Consider the following 23543-nt stretch of genomic DNA (forward strand, 5'->3'; position numbering starts at 1 on the left):
TGTGGCATTTTAACCAATATTAAGTTTATTAAAAACTTTTCCATTTGCTGTCCTGAACACACACACACATGGGTCGGATTTCAGCGGCAAAAAATATCTCGTACACGACTGGAAAAGACGGACCCAGAATTTTAGAAGACTTTCTTTCTTTGTGGTCTGGCGAGGTTACGGATGGATTAACTTTTAACAGCCGCCATTTCAATTAAGCTTTACAACATCATCTCCAGTTTTCTTCTTGAGCTGTTGCTTCTTTAAAAGGAATTCCAGTTTATTGCAGTTTGGGTTTTATTCTCATCGTTTCATTCCAACATTTGTACCATTAATAATACCACTGTTCTCACACTAGTCATTTCTGTAAGATGTTTGAACGTGGTGAGATCACAAAAAAAAAAAAAAAAAAGAAGTCTTGACAGGTCAGGGAGCAGTCAGACGTTAACAGTTTATAAACCTCGTTGACACAACATGCATAACCTTAATAAGTACATTAAGTGAAAGTTAATGCAGGAAGTAAGTGTGTTAACAGCTTTTTGGTCATAACTGTACCATTTTCTATTATTTTCTCTTCCAAATGAAGGTTTAGGGGAAGTGGTTTCTTTTTAGTGAGTCCCATCTTCCCACATCTCAGCTTCAAGAGAACAATGTTATAATCGCTGATACAAATGATGGACAAAACGAGATAAGTAATATGTTTTCTTTTAAGGAAATATCAAGGACAGAGACTGAAAGGCATCATCACAAAGTGTGTGTGTGTGTCTCAGTGTCCATCCTTTCCCTCTGGCATCAATAAGAGATGAAAGACCAGACACACCTATCAGAGCAGGCTTGCACACATGTTTAAAGGGTCATACAAACCTAAAATACACAAAGTACCTTCCCAAGTAAGCTAGGACAAACGCACAGACACACACACACGAACACACACACACACACACACACACACACACACACGCAGACACACACACAGCTCGACAGACGCCTGGCGACAGCTTTTTCTCTGCCTCCATCAGCACTGGCCTCATTACCGGACCAAAGAGGAACATAAAAATGGCTTCAAATGGTCCACAGCGCTTTGGTAGTCTCGTAAAAACAAAACAACATTTTCAGGGTAAACAAAATTAGGCGCACCTCTCCGTGTGGAAAGAAAAACGAGTGTGAAATGAGTGTACTTGGAAAAGACGCGACGGACTTGGAAACTCTAGTAAGTAAACATTCACTCCAAAGCCTGAATGTCCAGTTGGAGACGGGAAATCCACTAATAAAAACAAATGTAAAAATTGCTGCCAAACCTTAATTAAGTGTTTTATGCCTAAACCTACCTAAACCTTGTTTGAAATGAAGTACTTGACTCGACTTTGATTTATTATAAAGTCTGACCAAAGTCCCATTTAATCCTCTCTGCGGTAAAACAAAAAAGCATCAACATGTTGTGTTTAAGTATTGTTAATGGTTTCTTATTATAAGAATTAAAAGAAAAGAGTCTTTGGAGAAATATCACATTTTCTCCTTTTCCTCTCGGCTGGCTGGAGGGGCGTGTCGGTGTCAGAGATGGATTGACCTTCGCTGGAGAGGTTAAGATGGTGTTGGTGTTTGATTGACAGCAGTTGGAGGGTTTATCGGTGTCTATTGGCGCTTTTCCACTCGACTCGCCTCAACTCTTTTTTTGTGTTTCCACTAGGGATAGTATCTGGTACCTGGTACTTTTTTAGTACCTGCTCTGCTGAGGTTCCAAGCGAGCCGAGCCGATACTAAATGTGACGTCAACAGACTGCCGGCCACTGATTGGTCAGAAGAGTTGTCGCTGGAAGAGTCATGAGCCGTCCCAGCCATACGGCTCAATGTTGTTGCTTTGTGTGTGACAGAAAGCCTCATACAGCAGCAAGTACACCATTGCCTCCATGTCCTCCATTGTTTTTGTTTGTGTCACGTATAAAACGAAGTCACGGCAGTTTCGTGGAGCTGTTGCTATGACGACCCCGCCCACGTTGAGTAGGTACTTCTTTGTAATGGAAAAGGTCCTTCCTGGAGCCGAGCCGGGTCGAGGTGAGCCGAGGCGAGTCGAGTCGTGCTGGAACTGTGTAGTGGAAAAGCGCCATATGTTTGACTGACTGGCTATTTAGTTTCAATTAGACTTTAAAAAGACTTTTAAAAGGTTCTGACAAAAGATGTCATCCTGCAGATACAGCCGTCCTCAAATTAGTCATTCTGGGAGGTTGAAACATTCAATCTAGTTTATTTTAGTTTAAAAGACTAAACCAAACAACACTTGGTAAGCTCATTGGTAAGTCCTCATTGAACAAAATCTGAAACATGTAAGCTGCAATTTGGAAGGAGATACAGTGAACAGAAGATAAAAGCAAAGCAGTTAAATATAAACATATTTTGTTGGCGACAGAATCGCCACTGGAAGGACATTTGAGGATTCAGAGGCTTTAATGTAGCATGCTGTATCTGGTTCTGTAATGTGTAAATCAGAATTAAATCCAGTTTGACGGATTGTCTGGTTTTTGTTGTCTGTTTTTGTTTATGCTGTTTTTTTTTCTTTGCGTTCTGTTTTTGCAGTTTTCTTCATTTAGTTCTCAGTTTAGTTGTTTCTAACTCCCAGCCTGCACCAGTCCGGGTTTCTAAAGTATCTAAAAGTTTGCAGCATAGATCAAATGTGATCATTTATCTATTATTAAATGCATCTTTCAGCTGGCAGAAGAAGCACGTATAGAACTTGGAGTGGAGAATATCAACGTTTGTGCGAGGCTGTTGCTCCGAGGCTGAAAAATTGTCAAAACATTTCTGGCTTCAAATATGACCTTACCTACCGGCTCTAATCCTTTCTGGAGTTCGGTATACGTCCATGTAAAGAAAGTCAAAAGACTAAAAAACACAATATTTCACTTAGACAGTCCCTGCGGTGCTGCCCTTCTTCTACTCACTGCTCTGGACGACTCTTCATATCCTCCTCTTTGTCAGATCACATGACTTTTATTTGTGTTTAACGAGTGTTTTCACTATCTGTTAATGTAATCTGTGACCCTGGATTGAACCTTTGGCTCAGAAACCTGTGAAATGTTGGTGACATCTGCTCATTTCTAATCTCTACACAGCAGATCTCTGTAAATGTCGAAATGAGTCGATATGTCACCTTTTTGTTAACCAAACTAATCCTCTGTTTCTGTTTCTGTTTCCTGCTGCTGTAATCACACAGTTTCCCCCTCAGGGATCAATTAAGCTCCTCTTTGTTTGACACTAATTCTGTAATCAATGTGGCTGTGAGAGCATGGGAAGCTTGTTGGGTTCTGTCACTTTCTGCTGTCTTACGTTTATATTTCAAGTTGTTTTTTCACATACCTTTAAGTTGAAATATGCTCCAAAGTGTATCTTAATGTGGAAAGGGATTTTTAACCTTCCTGTCGTCCTCCCAGGTCAAATTGACCCCATCTGTTTTGACTGTTCCTTCCTTCCATCTGTCCTTCCTTCCTCCCTCCTTCTCTCTTTCTTTCTTTCCTCTCTCTTTCCTCCCTTCCTTCTTTCCTTCCTCCATCCCCCTTTCTTCCTTCCTTCTGTCTTTCTTTCCTTCCTTTCTGTCCTCCCTCCCTCCTTCTCTCTTTCTTTCCTCGCCCCTACCTTCCTCCCTTCCTTCTTTCCTTCCTCCATCCCCCTTTCTTCCTTCCTTCTGTCTTTCTTTCCTTCCTTTCTTTCCTCCCTCCTTCCTTCTCTCTTTCTTTCCTCCCCCCTACCTTCTTCCCTTCCTCTGTTCCTTCCTTCCTCCCTCCCTCCTTCTCTCTTTCCTTCCTTTCCTTTCTCCCTTCCTTCCTTTCCTTTCTCCCTCCCTCCCTCCCTCCCTCCTACCTTCCTTCCTTCCTTCTGTCCTGCATCCTTCCTTCTGTCCTTCCTTCCTTTCCTTCCTCCCTCCCTTCCTTCTTTCCTTTCCTCCCTTTCTTCCTCCCTCCTTTCCTTCCTTCCTTCTTCCTCCCTTCCATCATTCCTTCCTCCCTTCCTTCCTTGACTCGAGGACAACAGGAGACCTATATGTGACTCATTGGTCAACCTGGCAGCTGCACAGAGATATTACCTTCTCCAATTTTTAAGCGAGCAATCTGTCTCATATCAGATTTTTTTGCCAGTCTAAACACATAACTGCACGATAGTTCACAGTAACGTCACAGTCTGTCACACGCTAAAACTAAATGATATTAACTGCAGCAGAGACTCGCCTTTGACTGGTAATGTTATGTAATGTTAAATTAATCAACCACTTGATAAATTCACTGGGATTTGGCAGGTTGACGATGCTAACTTTCATCCCTGCAATCCTGCATTCACGGTGTCATCTATAAATATAATCTCCTTTACAACTTTTCTATTGCTTCATATCAGCACACTCCCACCTCGATGTTTCACAGTCAGCACTATGCAGTCACTGTGGTAGGTCTAAGCCAAACAAATTTATTTTGGATTCATCTGACGAGAGAATATGCTGCCAAAATTCATCAGGCCTCTTTTCACATTTCCTTGGAAAAGTTTAATCTAGCAGTTTTGTGCCATTTTATGAGCAATGGTTTTGAAACAATGGAGCGTCATCTGTAGAGGTTGAACTCATGCAATGTCTTTTACTTTGTCTGCGCTAATTGTAATTTAACACTAATTTCCACATCAATTATTGTTATATACTGTTTGTAGAAATGCTTCCTGCACACAAGCCAGGGCTTCAACTCATCCTGAACCTCTTCTTTGCAAACCTTTTTCTCTACCTTGCTGACAGGCTGACATCAGCATGCTTATAAACAGCTGTCCGTTCTGGTTGTTCATGTTGTCCACTCGCATATTTCTGACCTGATTCAAGCTCTAACACAAAATGTACAAATGCATCAGAGAAGTTGACATTTTCGAGTAAAGAAAAAGTAGTGACATCCTGCTGACATAGTTTGTTTCATGGTTTGTTGTTTGACGTAAGCTTCAGTGCAGCTGGAAGTGAACCAAGACGCAGGGTGGCCTTAAAGAGACAGGTACTGAAACGGCCTGTTAGAAACAGAGGCTGGTGGCAGTGTTTAGCTCAGTGGGTAGAGCATGTGTTGAGGCTATAGTCCTCACTGCAGGCAACCCCGGTTCAAATCCCGCACCTAGCAGTCCTATCCTGCATATCATTGCCCCCCTCTCTGCCTCCCATTTCCTTTCTCTCTCTCTACGAACCTGTACAATAAAGGCAAAAAGCCCAAAAAAATATACTTGGAAAAGAAAAAAGAAAAAAAAGAAACAGAGGCTGAACTGAGGGGCGGCATATAAGATCAGTATGAACTGTATAAGGAGCTTTAAATTGTAAATCATGCAAGGATATATAAGTAAAGACTCAGAATATAAATATAGACCTGGAAATGTACATGTCATATCCCCTTTCCCCAAGTTTTGCTGATATCTATATAGTGTGCTAAAGAGAAACATTTGATGCATGTGTTATCTTGAACTACATACACACAGATATACTGAAAAAGAAAAAAAAAAAAAAGTTATGGATTATTGCTGCAGGCTAACACGTTCTCGTCCATGCATCACAGCTCTGTTAGCGCAGGCAGATTTATACATGAACACACACAGTTACAGACGTACCCATACATCAGCAGGGTGTTAGCAGCACTCACCACTAGTTGGCGCAGCAGAGGTTAAGTGAATGCAATTAGGGTAGCAGACTGTGAAGAGAAGGACAGATTAGTGGACATCAGCATCTGGGAAACATGTCACTTCAGGAAAATATCAGCATCAATTCAAATTTGCAGAGAAATCGCAGATGAATTAGTCAATAATGCAATTAGTTAATAATGGCAGTTAAAAAACACAATGTCAATAAACAGCAGAGGCATCATGGGAAATAACATCAAAGTAAGGTCAGTTAATTAATAACAGGCATAACTTAAATAATCATTAATGTCATTAATAATCACAGTCATTTAAGCAATCAGGTAATGATGTGTTAAACATGGAGGGTAAAAGGTTTCAGGAATTAGACAGATCCCTCAGAAACAAAGGGATACAACATCCCTACAAGGAAGACATAAATGATGAGTTTATTATGTATGTGTCTCACCTCATGTATTGAGAATAAACAATCTCAGTGTGTGTGTGTGTGTGTGTGTGTGTGTGTGTGTCCTTTCAATTCAACCGCCAATAAAAATCTCTATGACAACGCAATGCAAGTTAACAAGGTCATAACTACCATTAAGGACGTTGAGGTCATGTCCTTTTTTGTTGACTTTGGGTTGCTGTAATTTTATTCTGCATACAAAAAAATTAAATGCTGAATATTTGGCATCCCATAAACCGTTCCAGCGGCTTTGGAAAAGGATTTTTATGTGGTTATTGTACTTTGTTGTGTAAACAACATATCAGAAATGATTATTATTAACATTATTATTCAAAAGATCTTCCAAGTAAAATCCAGCGTGAATATTAAATGTTTTTTTACCCAAAACTGGAGGTTGCGTTGGCCTCATTTGGAGACAATTTTCAACTTTTAAACAAATCCAAGTTTTATAATGAAATATATCATTATAATTGATATTCTGAGTGTGTGTTTTTACTTAGAAAATAAATGGTTTGGACAGGATTTGTGTCTTCAAGCTTGTGCTCCTGCCCCGTTGGGCTGCTGTGACAGAGTTGACATAATATGCTGTCATTGCAATAATGGCCTAAAGTCTGACAATAAGATTTTCCTTTAATTAAGTTATAGTATACTATGTAATTACACAGCATATATTTATGTACTTATATCAGCATGTGTGTGTACTCCATCATCTCATAAAGCCATCATCACGTCTGTTATTTCAGGTTTTATGATCATGTGTTCACTATCTTCCTTGTTTCTGTTTCTTGATTTCTTTTGGTATTTTTCTTTATGCAATATTAATGTCATGTTTATAATGTTGTTTTACACTGATGCACTAATTAATATAATTAATTTCAGTGCTTTAAATCAATGTGGTTATTAAAGCAGTTCATGCATGCTTTGGTTTACAGTCTCTCTCTCTCTCTCTCTCTCTTTCTCTCTCTCTCTCTGTCTCTCTCTCTGCAGATCACAGTAGATACAATTTCACGCAGTAAGAAAAGCTGGAGTGACTCTGTGTGTGTGTGTGTGTTTGTGTGTGTGTGTGTGTGTGTGTGTGTGTGTGTGTTTGTGTGTGTGTGTGTGTGTAGCAGAGAATCGGGCAACTAAGTGCAGATTCATGCACCCCTGGATTACCACCCCATCCCCTTCCCCTTCCCCCTCCCACACACACACACACACACACACACACACACACACACACACACACACACACACACACACACACACACACAGAGGCCCATTCTGCAGTGGGTACAGTACAGTGTTGGCAGGAATTTCACTAAAACCGCTGCGGCTAACCTCCTGCGGCTGAACACTCATTTACAGCGCTTTAAATAAGAGGTACTACTCTGTGGACACACACACACACACACACACACACACACACACACACACACACACACACACACACACACACACACACACACACACACACACACACACACACACACACACACACACACACACACACAGAGTGTAGTCTTACACTCTCTTTCACGGTTAATACGGTGAGAAAATGGTTGATTATGTAAACTTGGTTTTTAAGTGTGTCAAGAGTGTCTGTGGCGTTTTTGATTATAATGTTCTTATGAATACTGTGACAAACCTGACAGTAAATAATCTATTTAATCTATTTAAATGCATGTGATTCAATTTGTAATAGAGGTCATACAATTACCATACATACAATACAAGGAATTTGACCATCTACTTTTAGTGTATTTTATCAGCCAACTGGGTTTTTAGAACAGAGCAGGAATCAGAGAGATGGTTGGTCTGAAGCCAAACTGGCTGCTGGAGTCGATTAACTCAGCAGCCGCAGTCAAAATTTACCAGAATTCGGCTGAAGTCTGGTTGTATTTTTCCATCCTCATCGCAAACAGACTGAAACGTTTAGTACTGTCAGTTCCTGCTGAATATTAGCAATAAAATAAAGTCACAAAATGCCAATTTTGCAACTTTTTGTTATGTTTGACTCATAAATTTAGTTGCACAATGAAACCTGTAGAGTTTTTAATGTGTCAGCATAAGATTATGAATTCCTTGTTCATCTTCTGTTCTGAGGTCAGCTGAGATTATTTCATGTACTCACTGCAGCTGAGCGAGGTGTCCGTCTGGGCCAGAGTGGACGGGATGCTCCAGTAGTCGTTGTCCCAGTCGACGACGTTCCCTATCGAGTCGCAGGTTAACATGTTCAGCTGTTGAGCCGTCATGGCGTAATCCCACAGCCGCATGTTATAGACGCTGCCGTCGAAGCTATGCTGCCCTGGAGAGAGAGAGAGAGAGGGAGAGAGAGAGAGAGAGGGACGATAAAAATGTTTCAACCGTTGCAGATAGTATCCTGTGATTTTCCACCTCAGCGTGTTTCCAGGTGTAAAAAGTCGTATAAAGCCTTTTGTGTCTCCGGAGGAAGTTCATGATGTCACTGAAATGACATCACCAGTTGATGCTGAAGACTACAAGTTTAAAAAGTTAAAAATCTGGGGTTGCGGAGTTAGAAAGAGCGAGGTTAGCAGATCTCTGTAGCCCGCTCCTCATCTCTGCTGGAGTCGAGCAGCTCCAAGCCACATTATTACAACACTCCACGATATCCAGGTGCACTGTGGGCAATGTAGGCACCAGGTTTTGACAAAGGAGAAGAATGTGTGGAATAAAAAGGACAACATCTCTTTCACACTGTTCATGCTCTTCCTTCACAGTATCTCCTCATTGTCACTATACCAAACTTTTTTCACTTATAAACACCTCAGTTATTAATTACTGGGTGATTTATCATTAATGAAGCTTTCAGAGAGCAGAGAGAGCATATTGTTTAAGTTTATGGAGAAAAACATTCATCATCACACAATTAAGTATTATGACCCTGTGTTAAAACCTACAACAGGCAAAATCACTCCAATCAATTAAAAAAAAGCTCTTTTACAAAGGAGACAAAGAAGCAGAACTTTAACTTCTACTTAAGAGCTAGTTAACGCTTAAATATGGTCATTTAAATGCAATGAATTGTCAGTTATATAGAACTCCAAAAAGACTCAACTTTCACCCGTACTCAATCTGGTTTCCAACTACGTCTTTAGACTCACAAATCATCAAATCAAACTCTTTCTGGGAGGTGAAATATCTTCTCAAGACACGTAAAAGTACAAAATTAAGAAGTAATGTATTTGACTTACCTCCTAACCGGAACTCTCCACCTCCTGTTACCGAGCGTCCTTGAGATTGAGTGCAGGTCTTGGTCCAGTATTTGCTACCGAAATAAACCCCTATGCGGCCGTTGGCTGAGGACCAGAGCACGCAGAAAGGCTTCATGGAGGAAGTGAATTCAGCGGAGGAGATGATGGACTCGATGGAGCATTCCACTTCGTCAATAATCATCTTCATGGTGTCCTTGTCGGAGCCCAGACTCAGTGCTTTCTTGCTATTACTGTCAGTGTAGGTGAAGAGCCATTCTTTCTGTTGAGGTACAAAGACAACTATTAAGGCGTTTAGGAGGAAATACTACAGTAGACATGTGGATGTTTTTCCCTGCTTAACTTGCAGGTGTAGCCACAACAGTTATATCTGTAATTTCCTAAAAAAAAACAACACAATAGTTGGTATTTTGCCAGACGGGGAGTTCCGGTCCTCTGAAATGAGGCCAACGCGGAAGTAACTTAGAGCTGCATTCTAGCAAAAGGCCACCAGGGGGCGACCGTCTCTATACAAGTCAATGGAGAATTCACCAACTTTTCACTTGATTTCTAACCTCAGTAAACGTTTTCAAAATGTGTTTATGGTCTCAATCTCTAGTTTAAAGCCTTCTTCAATGCACTATGATGTTCATTTGTGACATTTTGGCCTCCCTGATTTTATATTTGACGATGATGATTTTATGATTTGCTTTAAAATCATTAAAAGGACAATTTAGTTTTATATTTATTTAGTTTTTATGATTTCACCACTTTTTTGCCCTTTGGATTAAAAGCAGACATTTTATGCTGGTACCATGAGAAAAAAAAAAGAATATCTGCATTTATGTGTATTTATACGTTTATTTTCACATTTTAACCCTTTTAAATTTGACTAAACCACATGGACACACAAAAAAACCCAACATTGACCCTTATATGAATATTTAAAGTTTTAGAGAAATACTAAAAGCTTTCAGGGTCTTTAATGTCAGCAGGATGAACCATAAGTGTGTGTGTGAGTATGAGATACCTGTTTCTGGCTGTTGCGTTCCACCTCAAAGCACAGTGTGAGTTGACTGAGTGTCGGTATGGTAACAGAGCTGGAGACTTTGGTGACCTTGCCATTGCCATTGGATATGCTGACCTTCTGGTTCCTCAGCGCCACAGCGACTAGCCAGGAAAGGCGAGAGGAGAGGAGGAAAGGAAGAGAAAGAAGGAATGGAGTGAAAGACCGAAAATGAAGCAAGCAAGGAGGGACGGGGAGACGAGAAGAGTGAACGAGAAATGGGGAATGGAAAAAGTTAGAAAGAAAGGAAAGATGATTGAGAGAGAAAAGCAAAGAAAGACAGAAAAGGGCCGATAGTGAAAATGTGAAAGAATAAAAGAGGTATGAGCAGGAGGAGGAAGAGATTACAGGACAACAACAACAGGAAGAAAAAGTGAAGAAAGAAATGAAAATAAGACAAAAACAGGAAGGAAGTAATATGAAGGGCAGTTTGATAAAGGACAGAAATAAAGGAAAGAGAGAATGAATAAAACGGTGGTTGATTTGAAGAAGAAAGCAGTTCAAGTAAGAGAGAAAGGTAGGAAAGAAATACAATCAATCAATACAATCACAAGAAAGAAACTGAATTTTATCATTTTTTAGGTTGAGAAAATTTAAAAAAGACACTTCCATCTAAAGATCGTCCAGTTCGCTACGTATTCCACATTTGATTAAAGTTTGACTGAAAATAGGAAAACACGAACACTGCAAGACTCAGGTTTAGAGGCTGTCTCACCTCAACTTTTTTTTTTCTTTAATCGAAACTTTGGACTGTCTCGTTTAAGTTCTGACCAGTTTTGATTATTTCCACTTCACTTCTGAGAAATTACGTTTTGTCCGTGATTTTGGCAGATGGCTAAGAATACTACAATACCCACGAGCCTCATCTTCGCTATGGAGAAGAAGCCAGTCAGAGGAATAATAAATTCAAAACGCTTCATTGCTCAGAGAACAAAACACAGTGACACAGTTTCTGAATTCATCCAAAAGTCAACCAAAATTGAAAAGTGAACTAGTTTAAGATGTAGATTTGTATCAATGATTGGATGTTTCTTGCTGAAATGCACCTCGGTAGTCCGTAGTTAACATCTACCTCAAAGTTTCTAGGTCAAAAATCTTCTCTTTGACCTCCGTTGTTCATCTTTTGCCCTCATAATTAAACCTGGAGAGTTTCATGCTGATACAAACAGTAGAAATGTGAGCAAGGTAATTCCAAGTTAAGTCCAAAACAGTTCCTCTATTCTCAAAAAATATACCTTAGAAAAACATCCACCACATGATGAATGTTTTATATCTATTCTTCTGAACACACTTCATTCCCAGGTATTGATGAATCACAGCTATTGTCTTTTTTTTTTTTAAACCTTCATGTCACAAAGCTTTTTCCCCCAGCAGATTGGCTCTGGCTTGAGCTGCCAGCCGGTGTGCACAACACTCACACATATAATCACACAGATGCACTAAAGCACCGAGCCACCAAACGCTGCTGTCAGAGCAGCCCAGTCTTCCTTTGATAGGCTGATACCTCTGACTGTCTGATGTTGATCCACCTGCCTTCAATCTATTAATTAATTAAGTGATTCTTTCTGGCAACCTGAGGACAGAAAAACTCAGAAACAAGCTAAAAAAATTGACACATCCAGCAGGTACTGAGCAACATCATTCATTTGGAGTCGTGTTTCTGTCCATCTGGTGAATATAAGTCCAATATTCACTCTCTTTTAGCTCTGTTTTCTACTCTCTACCAACTCTTTAGCTGCTAAATGCTCCACTATGTTCACCAGCTAGTCTACAGCTAACTGTGTCTGTTGTTAATATAAAAACATACTGATCAGTGGAGGTTTAAAGCTTTATATCTTTTGAATCCCAGGAAGTAAACTGAAAAAGATTTGTTTGTCCTATTTGTTTTCTGGTGAGCTGATAATTTTTTAAAGTGAATATGATACTAATGACCCAATGATACACATTAAGTGCACCATCTACCTGCTACACACCTCAGTAGGTAAAAAAAATACTACAGTGATGTATGACAATAGGCGCAGTTTGTTTTAGCTAAGTTTGTGTCTAAACTGATCCCAGACCTGGAAATCATATCTTGGCCTGCACCTACCGTGTATGAAGCTAACACTGAATCCTGTCTTCGGCACGCTGAAGTCGGAGGTAAACAAAAGCTCCATCACGTTCCCCGTCGAGTTCAGCGTCAGTCCTTTGGCCGTCAGCCCACAGAACTTAACATCGTTGTTTCCTGTGTTCACCACCACTCTGTCATAGATGCAGCCCGGCGCCTCCTCCACGTCAAAGTCCAGGAAGGACAGCTGGATTATGAAGCCAGCAGGGGCCTGCATGGTCCACTTACAGGCCTGGGAATTGGGGTATTTCTGGGGGTAGCAGGGCGACGTGAATCCCCCCTGGGACTCCGTCAACACCAGGTTACAGTTCGTGGAGCCACAGCCCAGCACTGGGGGTGATGATACATTCATGAACTTTTCAAAAAGGGACACTGAAGCTTTTAGGGCAAGGTTATACTGGGAGGTTGGATTACATCACTTAGCGGACAAGATGCTAGTAGACAAGGACACAAGGTGAAAGAAGGGTAGGATACAAATCAGGGAAGTAGGTAGATTTCAAGGGAATCCTTTTTGAGCCAAGTCAAGGAGGGCAGACAAAAGTTTTCAAGAAGGTTACGAAGACTTAAAAAGGACTCACGAGACAAAACCAAGACTTTTATACGAGACAAGGAGAGTAGTTTAGGAATTATCTTTAAGAGGTGGCACCCAAGGAATCAGGACACAACAAAGAGTAGACGAGACAAGACAAGTTTTGGAGTTAGGAAAAGGTTGAGCAGCCCAGAGAGGAACATTTCAATCAATCAATAACTGAGAGCAGTTTGATTGCTTTAGAGAGAGAAGTGGACGATCACAGCTGTCACACCAGCTCATACCTCTGTATGACTCAGGTTAGAAAACAACTGGAGAAGTAAAAACCATGCACATGCAGAACAATCCTGCCAGTTAGATTTTTAAAAAAGTCACATTTGTCTTTGAGAAATATTTGGGTAAGGACATGTAGTAGATGGTAAATGTTGTCTTAAATGATCCAAAACGGGAGCTACTGTATATGACGGATAAGAATAAAAGATTGTGCATTGCAAACCACAGCCAGTATGTTTTGTACCTCAGACTGCATGTATGGAGTCAAATTGTCCCCTTAAACTTATATTTTCCTATCAAGATGCTACTGCTGAGATTTCAAAGATAAATGAGTCATGCACAGTACATTTTTTCTCTAGAAGCAAACATTAAAACATATGCTGAAATTCCGTCGATCAGTTTGCATAGGCATCTGATTCTTCACTCGAAACATGAAACACGTTAGCCTTCATCAACAAACCGCTAGAAAGATGAGCCGTCCCTCACACACACACACACGCACACACACACAAAATAAGAAAAAGAAAAAAAAAACAGACAAGAGCTGAAATGGAAAGTGGAAAGAATGGTTTGTCTCACTCGCTTGGAGTAACAATGGCCTCCGTTGATCTCAGGCTCAGCCTTCGCTGCAGCCAAAACCATAGCCAACGCACTGGAAACGTCACAAACACGAGAGAGAGTGTGTGTTTCTGTGTGTTTTAACCCTTTTTCATCCAAGAAAAGCTGACTGAGGTCACATTTTTCTGCAACATGGAGCCTCACAGTGCCTTGCTCGTAGGCGTGTTGACAGAAGCTACTGACTCGTGCAGATTTCACCAAACAAGTCCAACAGTTCCGCTTTTAAAAAAAACCTCAAAGTCACTGCTCAAAATGCTGCGTGTGTGAATATTAGTTATTTTCACTTTTATAAGACTGCTGTAACGCTGCCTGGACCTCAAATTACAGAGAGACTGAAAAATCAGCAAATCCACAAAAATCAAAGTAGTTTAACAGTAAAACAGCAATAAAAAAAAATAAGTCCAAGAAATTTATGTACCAAGAAATTGTTGGGAAGAAACTTTAACCTCCATTTAGTCAAAAACGCAGTGAGCAAATATGTATTAATCTATAAATGTGCTATTTAAACAAAAAACATGAATAAACACACAAGTTTCCAAGCTCTTCTTAACAGCCAAAGAAGGTGTGTTTTCATTTACTGTGACAGTAAATCCTGCACCTTCTTTGATTTACATTCATTTATTCAATTTGAATGGAAGAGACATAATTTGGTCTCTTTTTCTCCTGTTTCTTCCTGTTTTAAATCTGCCTGCCATCATGTTTTCACCAAGTTCTCCAAATTGCCGTCTAGCACCTGTCTAGAAAGGTGCAAGATATAAACTTTTCAGACTCCTTTACTCCTTTAATTTGAAGCTGGTGAGTTTAAATAAAGTCTGTAAGCGCACACATAAGTATAAATTCTACACATGCATATAGAGCAGTGTTGATATAAAGTCTTCTCAGTCATTTTTCCAGCCAAAGGCATCAAGCGTTTGATGGCTCGAGGTTCTCAAATTTCAGAATTTGCTGCTTTTCTTGCTGCACAGAACGTGGGAACCGCTGCTCTTGGATACTGTGATGGACGCTTTTCAGTTTTCAGATGTTTTATAGACTAAATGATTAATCAATAAATGAAGAAAATAATCATTAGTGGATGAAGTAATTGTCCAGTGTGTTCAAGCAAATGTGCACATTTCTGCTGCTTTACATTGAAGTCAAACGCTTTTCTACTGTGAGTGTACTGTGTGTGTGTGTGTGTGTGTGTGTGTATGTGTGTGTGTGTGTGTGTGTTTTGGACCGAGCTTCAAAAAAGCACCAAACTCCTTTTTCCCACTAATGGAAAAACTAGAAGCAGCCACACGATTCACATACTGAGCCTCTCTCTCTCTCTTTCTGTGTGTGTGTGTGTGTGTGTGTGTGTGTGTGAAAGAAAGAGAGAGAGAGAGAGAGAGAGAGAGGGAGAGGGAGAGGGAGAGGGAGAGGGAGAGGGAGAGGGAGAGGGAGAGAGAGAGAGAGAGAGAGAGAGAGAGAGAGAGAGAGAGAGAGAGAGAGAGAGAGAGAGAGAGAGAGAGAGGGAGAGACAGAGGGAGAGAAAGAGAAAGAGAGAAAGAGAGAGAGAGAAACAAAGCTACTTATACTCTACAAGCTGAATGAAATCAGTGAATCAGACCAAAGAAGTCTACACTCCCCGAGAGTGTGTGTGTGTGTGTGTGTGTGTGCGTATGTGTGTATATATGTGTGTGCGCGTGTGTTTGTGTGTGTTAACAAGCAACATAATTTATCCCCTGAAAGCCTACAATCTGCCTCTCAAGTTTCCTCTGCATCCTCTCATCTACAAGCGCAGCTCTGGAGGCAGCGAGGCTTTCGACCCGCCGGATCAGCAGAAGCAAACACAACGACGCTCACATCAGGAAAGTTTTGTCTCCAAGTGTCACAGTTATAATAATCTCTACTTTCTCTGTATACTCTTCTGTGTCACATTAGCTGTAATGTACTTCATGTGGCAGGATACCAGGATACACTCATGAATCCACACTTGCCAACATCACTGTGCAGTCGCAGTTGAGGCAACAAGAGATTTACGTATTCTTGATTACAGAATAAATATTTTATATACTAGCAAACAGTTGGTTGGAGAGAGAGTTTAGTGTCTCTAGCCAAGTGTGGTTGTGGTCAGATGGCAAAAAAAAACCCCCATCTGACCACAAAAACTGAAATCAAGAAAACTGTTTATAAGTTTGGAATACAAATATACATGTCCACGTGTCGAATTCACCTTCTAACAGCTGTCAGGTCTGGTTTGGTTTTGGTTGGAAAAGTGATGTGAGTAGACGTCATAGGGTGTCTTCTATCCCCCTGTTCATTAAAGATCCTAAACAGGAGGAGGAGGTAGAGGAGGAGGAGGAGGAGTGTCGAGCTAGAATGAATGCTCAGTTTACTTTGTACTTTCAAGGTTATACTGTAATTGCAGTTTTCAGTTTAGATGCTTAAATGCAAAGGGTTCGGGTTATGGGTTAGGGTTGCTGCCTCTCTAATCATTGAAGTAAATCATTAAAAAAAAAAAGAAGAAGAAGAAGAAGAAACTTTGTATTGTTCCATGAGTTACAGTGGTTGTAGCCTGATTGGGAGCGTAGGCCTATCATTACACACAGACATAAATTTCAGTGCTTTTGTCGTATTTTTGGACATAATAGTCGGAGACAATTCTAACCTTGTGTCCACTGGGTCTCACACCCTGTTCTTTCCCTACTTTTCTGTCTGTACGTACCCAAGTCTATTTATGCTGGACCGGCTCACATACATGTGACAGAATAAAGAATAAAATCTTGCAATAAATTTTGTCTGTACCGTATGTTGCCCTAGCCAGGTTCTTTTAATTTTATACAGTGGGTGTGTTTGGTGTCTGTGTGTTCTGGTTTTTGAGTTATGATTCGGAGGATTTATTATTTCTTTAAAAGACAAACAGAAAAGTTCCAATCCTAAAAACAAAGAAACCGTCTTGAATCAGCCAGCGTTTGTGCTGACTGTGCAACTGATTTAACAAGATGGCTGTCGGGGATCTGGAGGTCTTTCTCTGTAGGTGATCTCCACACTTAGTCAGCAAAGCAAACTTCCTTTACTGTATCTTATTCCTTACATCCCTGCTGTGGAGGAAGCACCGCTGTTCCTGGTACACCGGTAACCACTGTTTGTCCTGCATCTGTCCTGCATTACCTCCTGCACACAGTGGCAGTTCCCCCTCATCTTCATGTAATTATCCATCATCTGTCCCCCATTAGCCACAGAGGGACACTGTTTCTTTAATATTATACAGTGAAATCAAATCAGCGCTTTGCAATGCAAATCTCTTAAACTGTTGAACCAAAGTGTTGCTCCATTCCTGATATGAATCTGACAGCTTAGAAGAAATAAAACATGATTTTTCAGTCAGAAGGAAACTCAAAACTGCAGCAGAAAGGCAGAATATTCTAACTTCAATGAACTAACTAACTTCAATGAAAGAAATAATCGCAGGAATTATCACGTCATTTGAAGTGAAAGAAAGTTTGCCATACATATGTAAATGAAGAGAAGATTTGACAGAAGATTTCATCTCACTGTACTTTAAAAATGACTTTTTCTTGTACCTCTGCTACTCTCTACTTCGCTTGAAAACCTTCTGACAACCACCAGAGAACATTTGTGAACTTATATTCAAGTAAAATATGGAGGAAGAACTTCTCCTAAATCGCTCTGACTTATTTCTTGTTTGTAGAAGTTCTCCAACAATGGGAGAAATTGAATATAATACTCATACATATGTTTTAATTAGTGTTAAATCACCTGAAAATAAGAATAGTTGTGTTTTCATTACTTTAGAATGATCCATTTATATCTATAGGGAGTGGGTCCACCTCCACGAAGCCCACCATGTTTCTACAGTAGCCCAGAATGGACAAACCAAACTCTGGCTCTAAACAGGATCTTTTGTGTAAAATTGATGCCTCTTTTTTCTCTGATTTCTTTGACTAGACTTATTATTCATGTTTAGTCCAAACATTATGATATCACCTGTCACACTAAATATAAAAATATGTCTTTTAGGTCCATGTGTTGAGATTTAAATACAAAAAATATCAAAAAGATTCAAAATATAATGTAATGTAAAGCCACTATAGGTCAAATTACAGTAAATGTGTCAAGTCTTCATGTCTAAAAACACTTCATCAGGCACACAGTGGAATTTAAACATAACTTTAAAACATTTAAAGCAAAATAAGCCAAATGTTTCAGCTTTAATTTCCTCCTGAAGTTTATAGTTTAGTGCTTTAACTATCAGCCTGGAGGTGAGAGGAGCAGGCTGGTGACATAATGCACACACATGCACACACACGCACAGTGAAACTTTATTTGACAGTGGGGATTGTGTGTGTGTGTGTGTGTGTGTGTGTGTGTGTGTGTGTGTGTGTGTGTGTGTGTGTGTGTGTATGGGCCAATCAGGAAGCAGGAAGTCCCCTGATGCAAATATATAACTGTGCTGATAACCAAATGTGGGAAGCAACAGGAGAGATTGGTTTCACAATCATCTGCCTCACTGTACAACAAGACAATATAACAAAGTACTCAAGTACACTTTAGAAATATTAGTATATGTAAGAGGGATTCCTTGTTCTACCTAAACCACATTCATGCCATGAGTGATTTCTTCCTTCTCAACATACAAAGCTCATACAAGCTCATGTGTGAACGTCCCCGCAGACAGCTATTGCACAACACTGCAAATCCTCTGAGGTACTTGAGGTTCATCAATAACAGGAATACATCTTTTCACATGACTTATAATGATTTATCATTCCAAACTTCTCTAATCTTCATGTGACCCGGAAATCCATCAGATCTGGCATCATTGAGGACGTTCCAGCGCTTTTAACTCTTCACAGAGGAGCCATGGAAACCAATTATTCCACATAAAGTAGCATGCAAAAAGTTTTAAGCACTTAGATGTTTAGATTTGTATCCATAATCCAGCCAAACATACAGCCAGAGTCATAAAGAACTATCTACAGCAACAAGAAGAACAAAGAGTTCTGCAGCAGATGCTTTGGCCCCCACAGAGTCTTGATTTCAACATCATGGAGTCAGTCCCAGATTGAACAGGCATACATGAAGAGGCAGAAAGTGTGAAACTTCTCCAAGATGCAGGAAAAACCGACCTGCTAAGTACCTGAAAAACTGTACAGTATCGCTAAGATGATTCCACACTGGTCTGCTGGCATTTTACTTTTGATAAGACCAGTTTTCTAGGACAGTTTCAAGTGTAAGACAAGACACTATACTGACATGAACACGGCTCGGAGTCGACCCTCGATGTATAAATAAAAGTTAATAACTCATTTATTTGATTTCGTAACCAACATCAGCCTAAAAATTTCAGGCTTTGTCACACATTCTGTAAATAAATTCATTTTCATTCTATTTGACTTGGCTTTGATTCTCAATCCAATTAACACACACAGGCTGAAATTTATAGCAGTCCACAAAGGAAACACTGACACAAGACTGCCAAGGCTGTAAAATATTAACATCTCAAATTAATTCCTTAACGCTGGAGAAGTCTTCTGTTGACTCAGTGACAAGCCGCCGTCTTCGCGCTGCCAAAACCAACCAGCCATCTAAATGTAAATGTGTGTATCTATGCCAGCAGTAATCCTGCAGACATTACACACACACACACACACATACACACACATACACACACACACGTTATTAATGATGTTAACTTGTCCTCTCCCTCTCTGCAGCTCTGTCTTGATGTCTCTCTTTATTAGTTAACAGTCCAGCGGCAGAGCATCGTTTCAACAGCATGTGAAGAGGAAGTCATAAAGTTTTATATTTGCTCTGATTAGCAGCAGTGAAGGTGACTTACAGCCAGCGAGGAGGCATTAAGGTGCCACTGTTGAATTAACTCCTTTAAAATGGGTACGATGAACGCACCTCTAATAGAGAGACATAAAATATGTCTGTTTTATTGCACTCCTGATCACAAACAGGTGGAGAGAGAAGAGGAGTGGAGATGGGAGGAGAAGAAAGGGGAGGGGAGGAAAGAAGAAGACAGGGAAACAAGAAAAGGGAAGAGGAGACATCAGGAGAGGAAATGAGGAGGCAAGGAAACAAGCAAGAATAAAGGAGATGGGAAAAAGAGGAGAGAGGAGACAAGGGGAGAGGAGAGGAAACAAGCAAGAATAGAGGAGATCGAAAAAAGAGGAGAGAGGAGACAAGGGGAGAGGATAGGAAACAAGTGAAGATAAGATAAACAAGGAGAGAGGAAACAAGAGAAAGTAGAGGAAACAAAAGACAAGGAGAGGAAAAAGAGAAGAGAGGAGACAGGATGAAAAACAAAAAAGAAATGAAGAGGAAAGAGGAGAAGAGAGGAAATAAGAGAAGAGAAAAAGAAAAAAGGAAGAAGAGGAGAGGAAACAAGAAGAGAAATGAGGAGAGGATAGTAGAAGGAACGAAAGGAGAGGAGAGGAAACAAGAGGAGAGGCAAGGAGAAGAAAGGAGAGATGAAACAAGGAGTGTCAGAGGTCAAGCAGAAGAAGAGAGGAAACCAAAGAAAAGGAAAGTAGAGTAGATCAGGAAAGGAAAGAGGAAGGAAAACAATGAGGGGAAAGGAACGGTTGACTGAAAACAAAAGGCAATAAGAAGGAAGGAAAGAAAAGGAATTGAGGAAACATGGGTGCAGGCTATTCAGGGAAAGAAGGAAAAGACAGCTTGATATTGAGAGGAAGTGAAAGTAGAGGGAAATATGGAGAAGGTTAATAAAGAACGAAATGAAATGAAGAGCAGAGCAAACACATCAGGAAAGAAAATTAAGGAAATCATTTGGGAAAAGGAAGGAGAGGACGGAAGGAAATGAGAAACACGGGGAAGGAAAGACGTCACGACCTCTCTCATTTACATTTAATGTGTGGAGGAGAGCACAGATGTCAAATATTGGAGAAGGAGACAAAGGTAGATGCGTGTGTGTGTGTCTGGCTCTGTGTGTGTGTGTGTGTCTGGCTCTGTGTGTGTGTGTGTGTGTGTGTGTGTGTGTGTGTGTGTGTGTGTGTGTGTGTGTGTGTGTGTGTGTGTGTGTTTATGTGTCTGTGTGAGACAAACAGAGCAGAGTGACGAGCCCCAGAGGTTTAGCCTAATTGACATAATGCAGAACAGGCACTGCAGGCAAATAAATTGGTGCCAAACATGAGAACAGGTGTGCGTGCATCCTCACACGCGTGTCCCTATAGGTTCCCCTCCCCGTGTTACAGATGAGAGAAACTCCATAAGGAGCCATTTAGTGTCTTTGACGTACTTTCCTGCTTCGACAAACAGGAATCAGGCTGAGATCTGAACCGAACATGCTGCTACAGTTTATCCTACTTTACCAGGAGCTTTGAAGGTCCTGTTACGGGTTTGAAAGCTATAATTGTAGCTAATAACACTGTGAGGTTTAAGAATACTGTGCACTGAGGAGGAGGAGGAGAAAGAGGAGGAGGAAGAGGAGGAGGAGATTAGTGGAATCCCTTAATTACGATAACTTTGATATGACAAATATGGCATTAATCCTCTCAGGAACACGACTCTCTGTACAAAATCCATCAAATAGCTGTTGAGATATTTCACTTTGGACCAAAGTGGTGGACAGAGTGACACTGCTATCTGCTAGCGTTGCTGAAATGCTACTTTCATGCACAACATAGCAAATATACACACACATTTAAATATATATACACAAGAAGAAGAAGAATATGCTACTGCAGGTCGCTCACAAACGTCTACAGTTTCTGCACAAAACAACATCAGCGAGTCATTCGCTTCAATAAAACTCGTCACAGACCAAATAAATCCTGAGCAGAGATGACTCAACAAACACTGTTTCAGGTTTTAGATTTCACTGTTTTGTGTGTGTGTGTGTGTATGTGTGTGTGTGTGTGTGTGTGTGTGTGTGTGTGTGTGTGTGTGTGTGTGTGTGTGTGTGTGTGTGTGTGTGTTTACTCAGCATGTGTGTGCAAGGCTGTTTGGATAAAGTGAGAGGTGAGATCAGGTTGGGCGCGGGCTACTGGGATGGCCTGCTGTTTTATAAGCTTCTGTGTGTGTGTGTGTGTGTGTGTGTGTGTGTGTGTGTGTGTGTGTGTGTGTGCGTGTGTGTATGAGTGTGAATGTGTCACTCTTTCATTCGCTTCAGTTAATTCACCCTCCAACATTTTCTGACACCTAAAGAGTCCTGTGACACAACCAACAGCTGTAAAACACGTCAGTTAGTTCAGAGGCCGAAGCTAATGACGCTAATGACCGGTACTGAGAGAGCAAGCGTGTGTGTGTGTGTGTGTGGCTGCTAATTACTGGCTTTACTCTGAGTTGACAGAGTTCGATTTGTCCCAACACTTTGTATGTCTTCATCGTTTATAATTGCAGCTTTCATTCCACCTTGATGTACTCATTTTCCAGCAGTTATTAAAGATTTGTATAATCAAAGCAGCACTTGAAATTTTAATTTTGAGGCTTTATATGTCTTTATAAGAGCACACAAGTACGAGCCATACACTCTTTTCTTCACCATTTGGTCTTTTAGCAAAGGTGAATAAGTACATGTATTAACTGAAGGCTGACTAAGCATTACTGTATTTCTAGACTTTTACCACTAGCTTCTACTGGTGACCGATATAAACTAATTATTATATTAATCATCATAAAGCTGATTGGTTTGTTTAGAAACTGTCAAAAGTAAATCACCACAGCTGACAATGTTGTCTTATACAGTTTAATGTGTTTGGTGAAGGTCAAGGGAAAACAATGAAACAAGGTGAATTATATGTTAAAAAAAAAAAGTCACTTCAAGAAAAAGGTCAGGGCTTCAACCTGCTCTAAACGCTTTGTTTGCAAAGTTACCTCTACTTCCTGCTTGTGATTACGTCAGATTGTTCACATATGCCAACAAATGGTTGCTAAGGTCATTACTAAGGTGTTTCCATGTGTTCACATTGTCCATTAACCCTAACCCAGATCTGATTCAGCTCCAACGTGTAGTTGAGAAGTTAACATTTGAAGTAAAGAAGGAGAAAAGAAATGAAATCCTGCTACTATAGTGTTTGTTACATAGCCTCTGGTGCTGGGGGAGGGGGGCCTTAAAGAGACAGGAGCTAAAACAGCATGTTTGGGACAGAGGCTGAACTGAGGGGCTGCATTAAACACACAATATAAGATAAATAAGAAGCTTTTAACATCAACCTGAAAATGTGCAGAATATGTCCTCTTTAACCCTCCTGTTGTCCTTGAGTCAAGGGAGGAAGGAAGGGAGGGAGGGAGGAAGGAGGGAAGGGAGAGAGGAAGGAAGGAAGGGAGGGAGGAAGAAGGAAGGAAGGTAAGGGAAGAAGGAAGGAGGGAAGGGAGGGAGGAAGGAAGGAAAGGGGGAAGGAAGGAAGGAAGGGAGAAAAGACGGAAGGGAAGGGAGGGAGGAAGAAGGAAGGAAGGAAAGGAAGGTAGGAAGGAGGGAGGGAGGAAGGAAGGGAAAGAAGGAAGGGAGAAAGGAAAAGAGGAAGGAAGGAAAGAAGGACAAAGGTAGGGGGGAGGAAAAAGAGAAGGAGGGAGGAAGGAAGGGATGAAAGGAGGGAGGAAGGAAGGGAGGAAAGGGAAGAAGGAAGGGAGGTAGGAAAGGAAGGATGGAAGGAAGGAAGGGAGGAAAGAAGGAACAGTCAAAAAAGACGGGGTCAATTTGACCCGGGAGGACGACAGGAGGGTTAAAGTCCCGAAGCTTG

The 23543-nt window shown here is 40.7% G+C and overlaps 1 protein-coding gene across 1 annotated transcript in view; it reads right to left on the bottom strand.

The window, feature by feature from the left end:
- Window positions 1-23543, bottom strand: part of adgrg6 (adhesion G protein-coupled receptor G6) — a 102088-nt gene that overhangs the window by 59769 nt on the left and 18776 nt on the right. The window contains exons 2-5 of the mRNA XM_053336468.1: window positions 12414-12761; window positions 10289-10428; window positions 9262-9541; window positions 8181-8354 (exon numbers count right to left, since the gene is read on the bottom strand). Coding sequence (XP_053192443.1) covers window positions 8181-8354; window positions 9262-9541; window positions 10289-10428; window positions 12414-12761 — 942 coding nt within the window. The remainder of the gene's footprint in view (window positions 1-8180; window positions 8355-9261; window positions 9542-10288; window positions 10429-12413; window positions 12762-23543) is intronic.

This window comes from Scomber japonicus, chromosome 17, assembly GCF_027409825.1.
Source record: "Scomber japonicus isolate fScoJap1 chromosome 17, fScoJap1.pri, whole genome shotgun sequence".
NCBI lineage: Eukaryota > Metazoa > Chordata > Actinopteri > Scombriformes > Scombridae > Scomber > Scomber japonicus.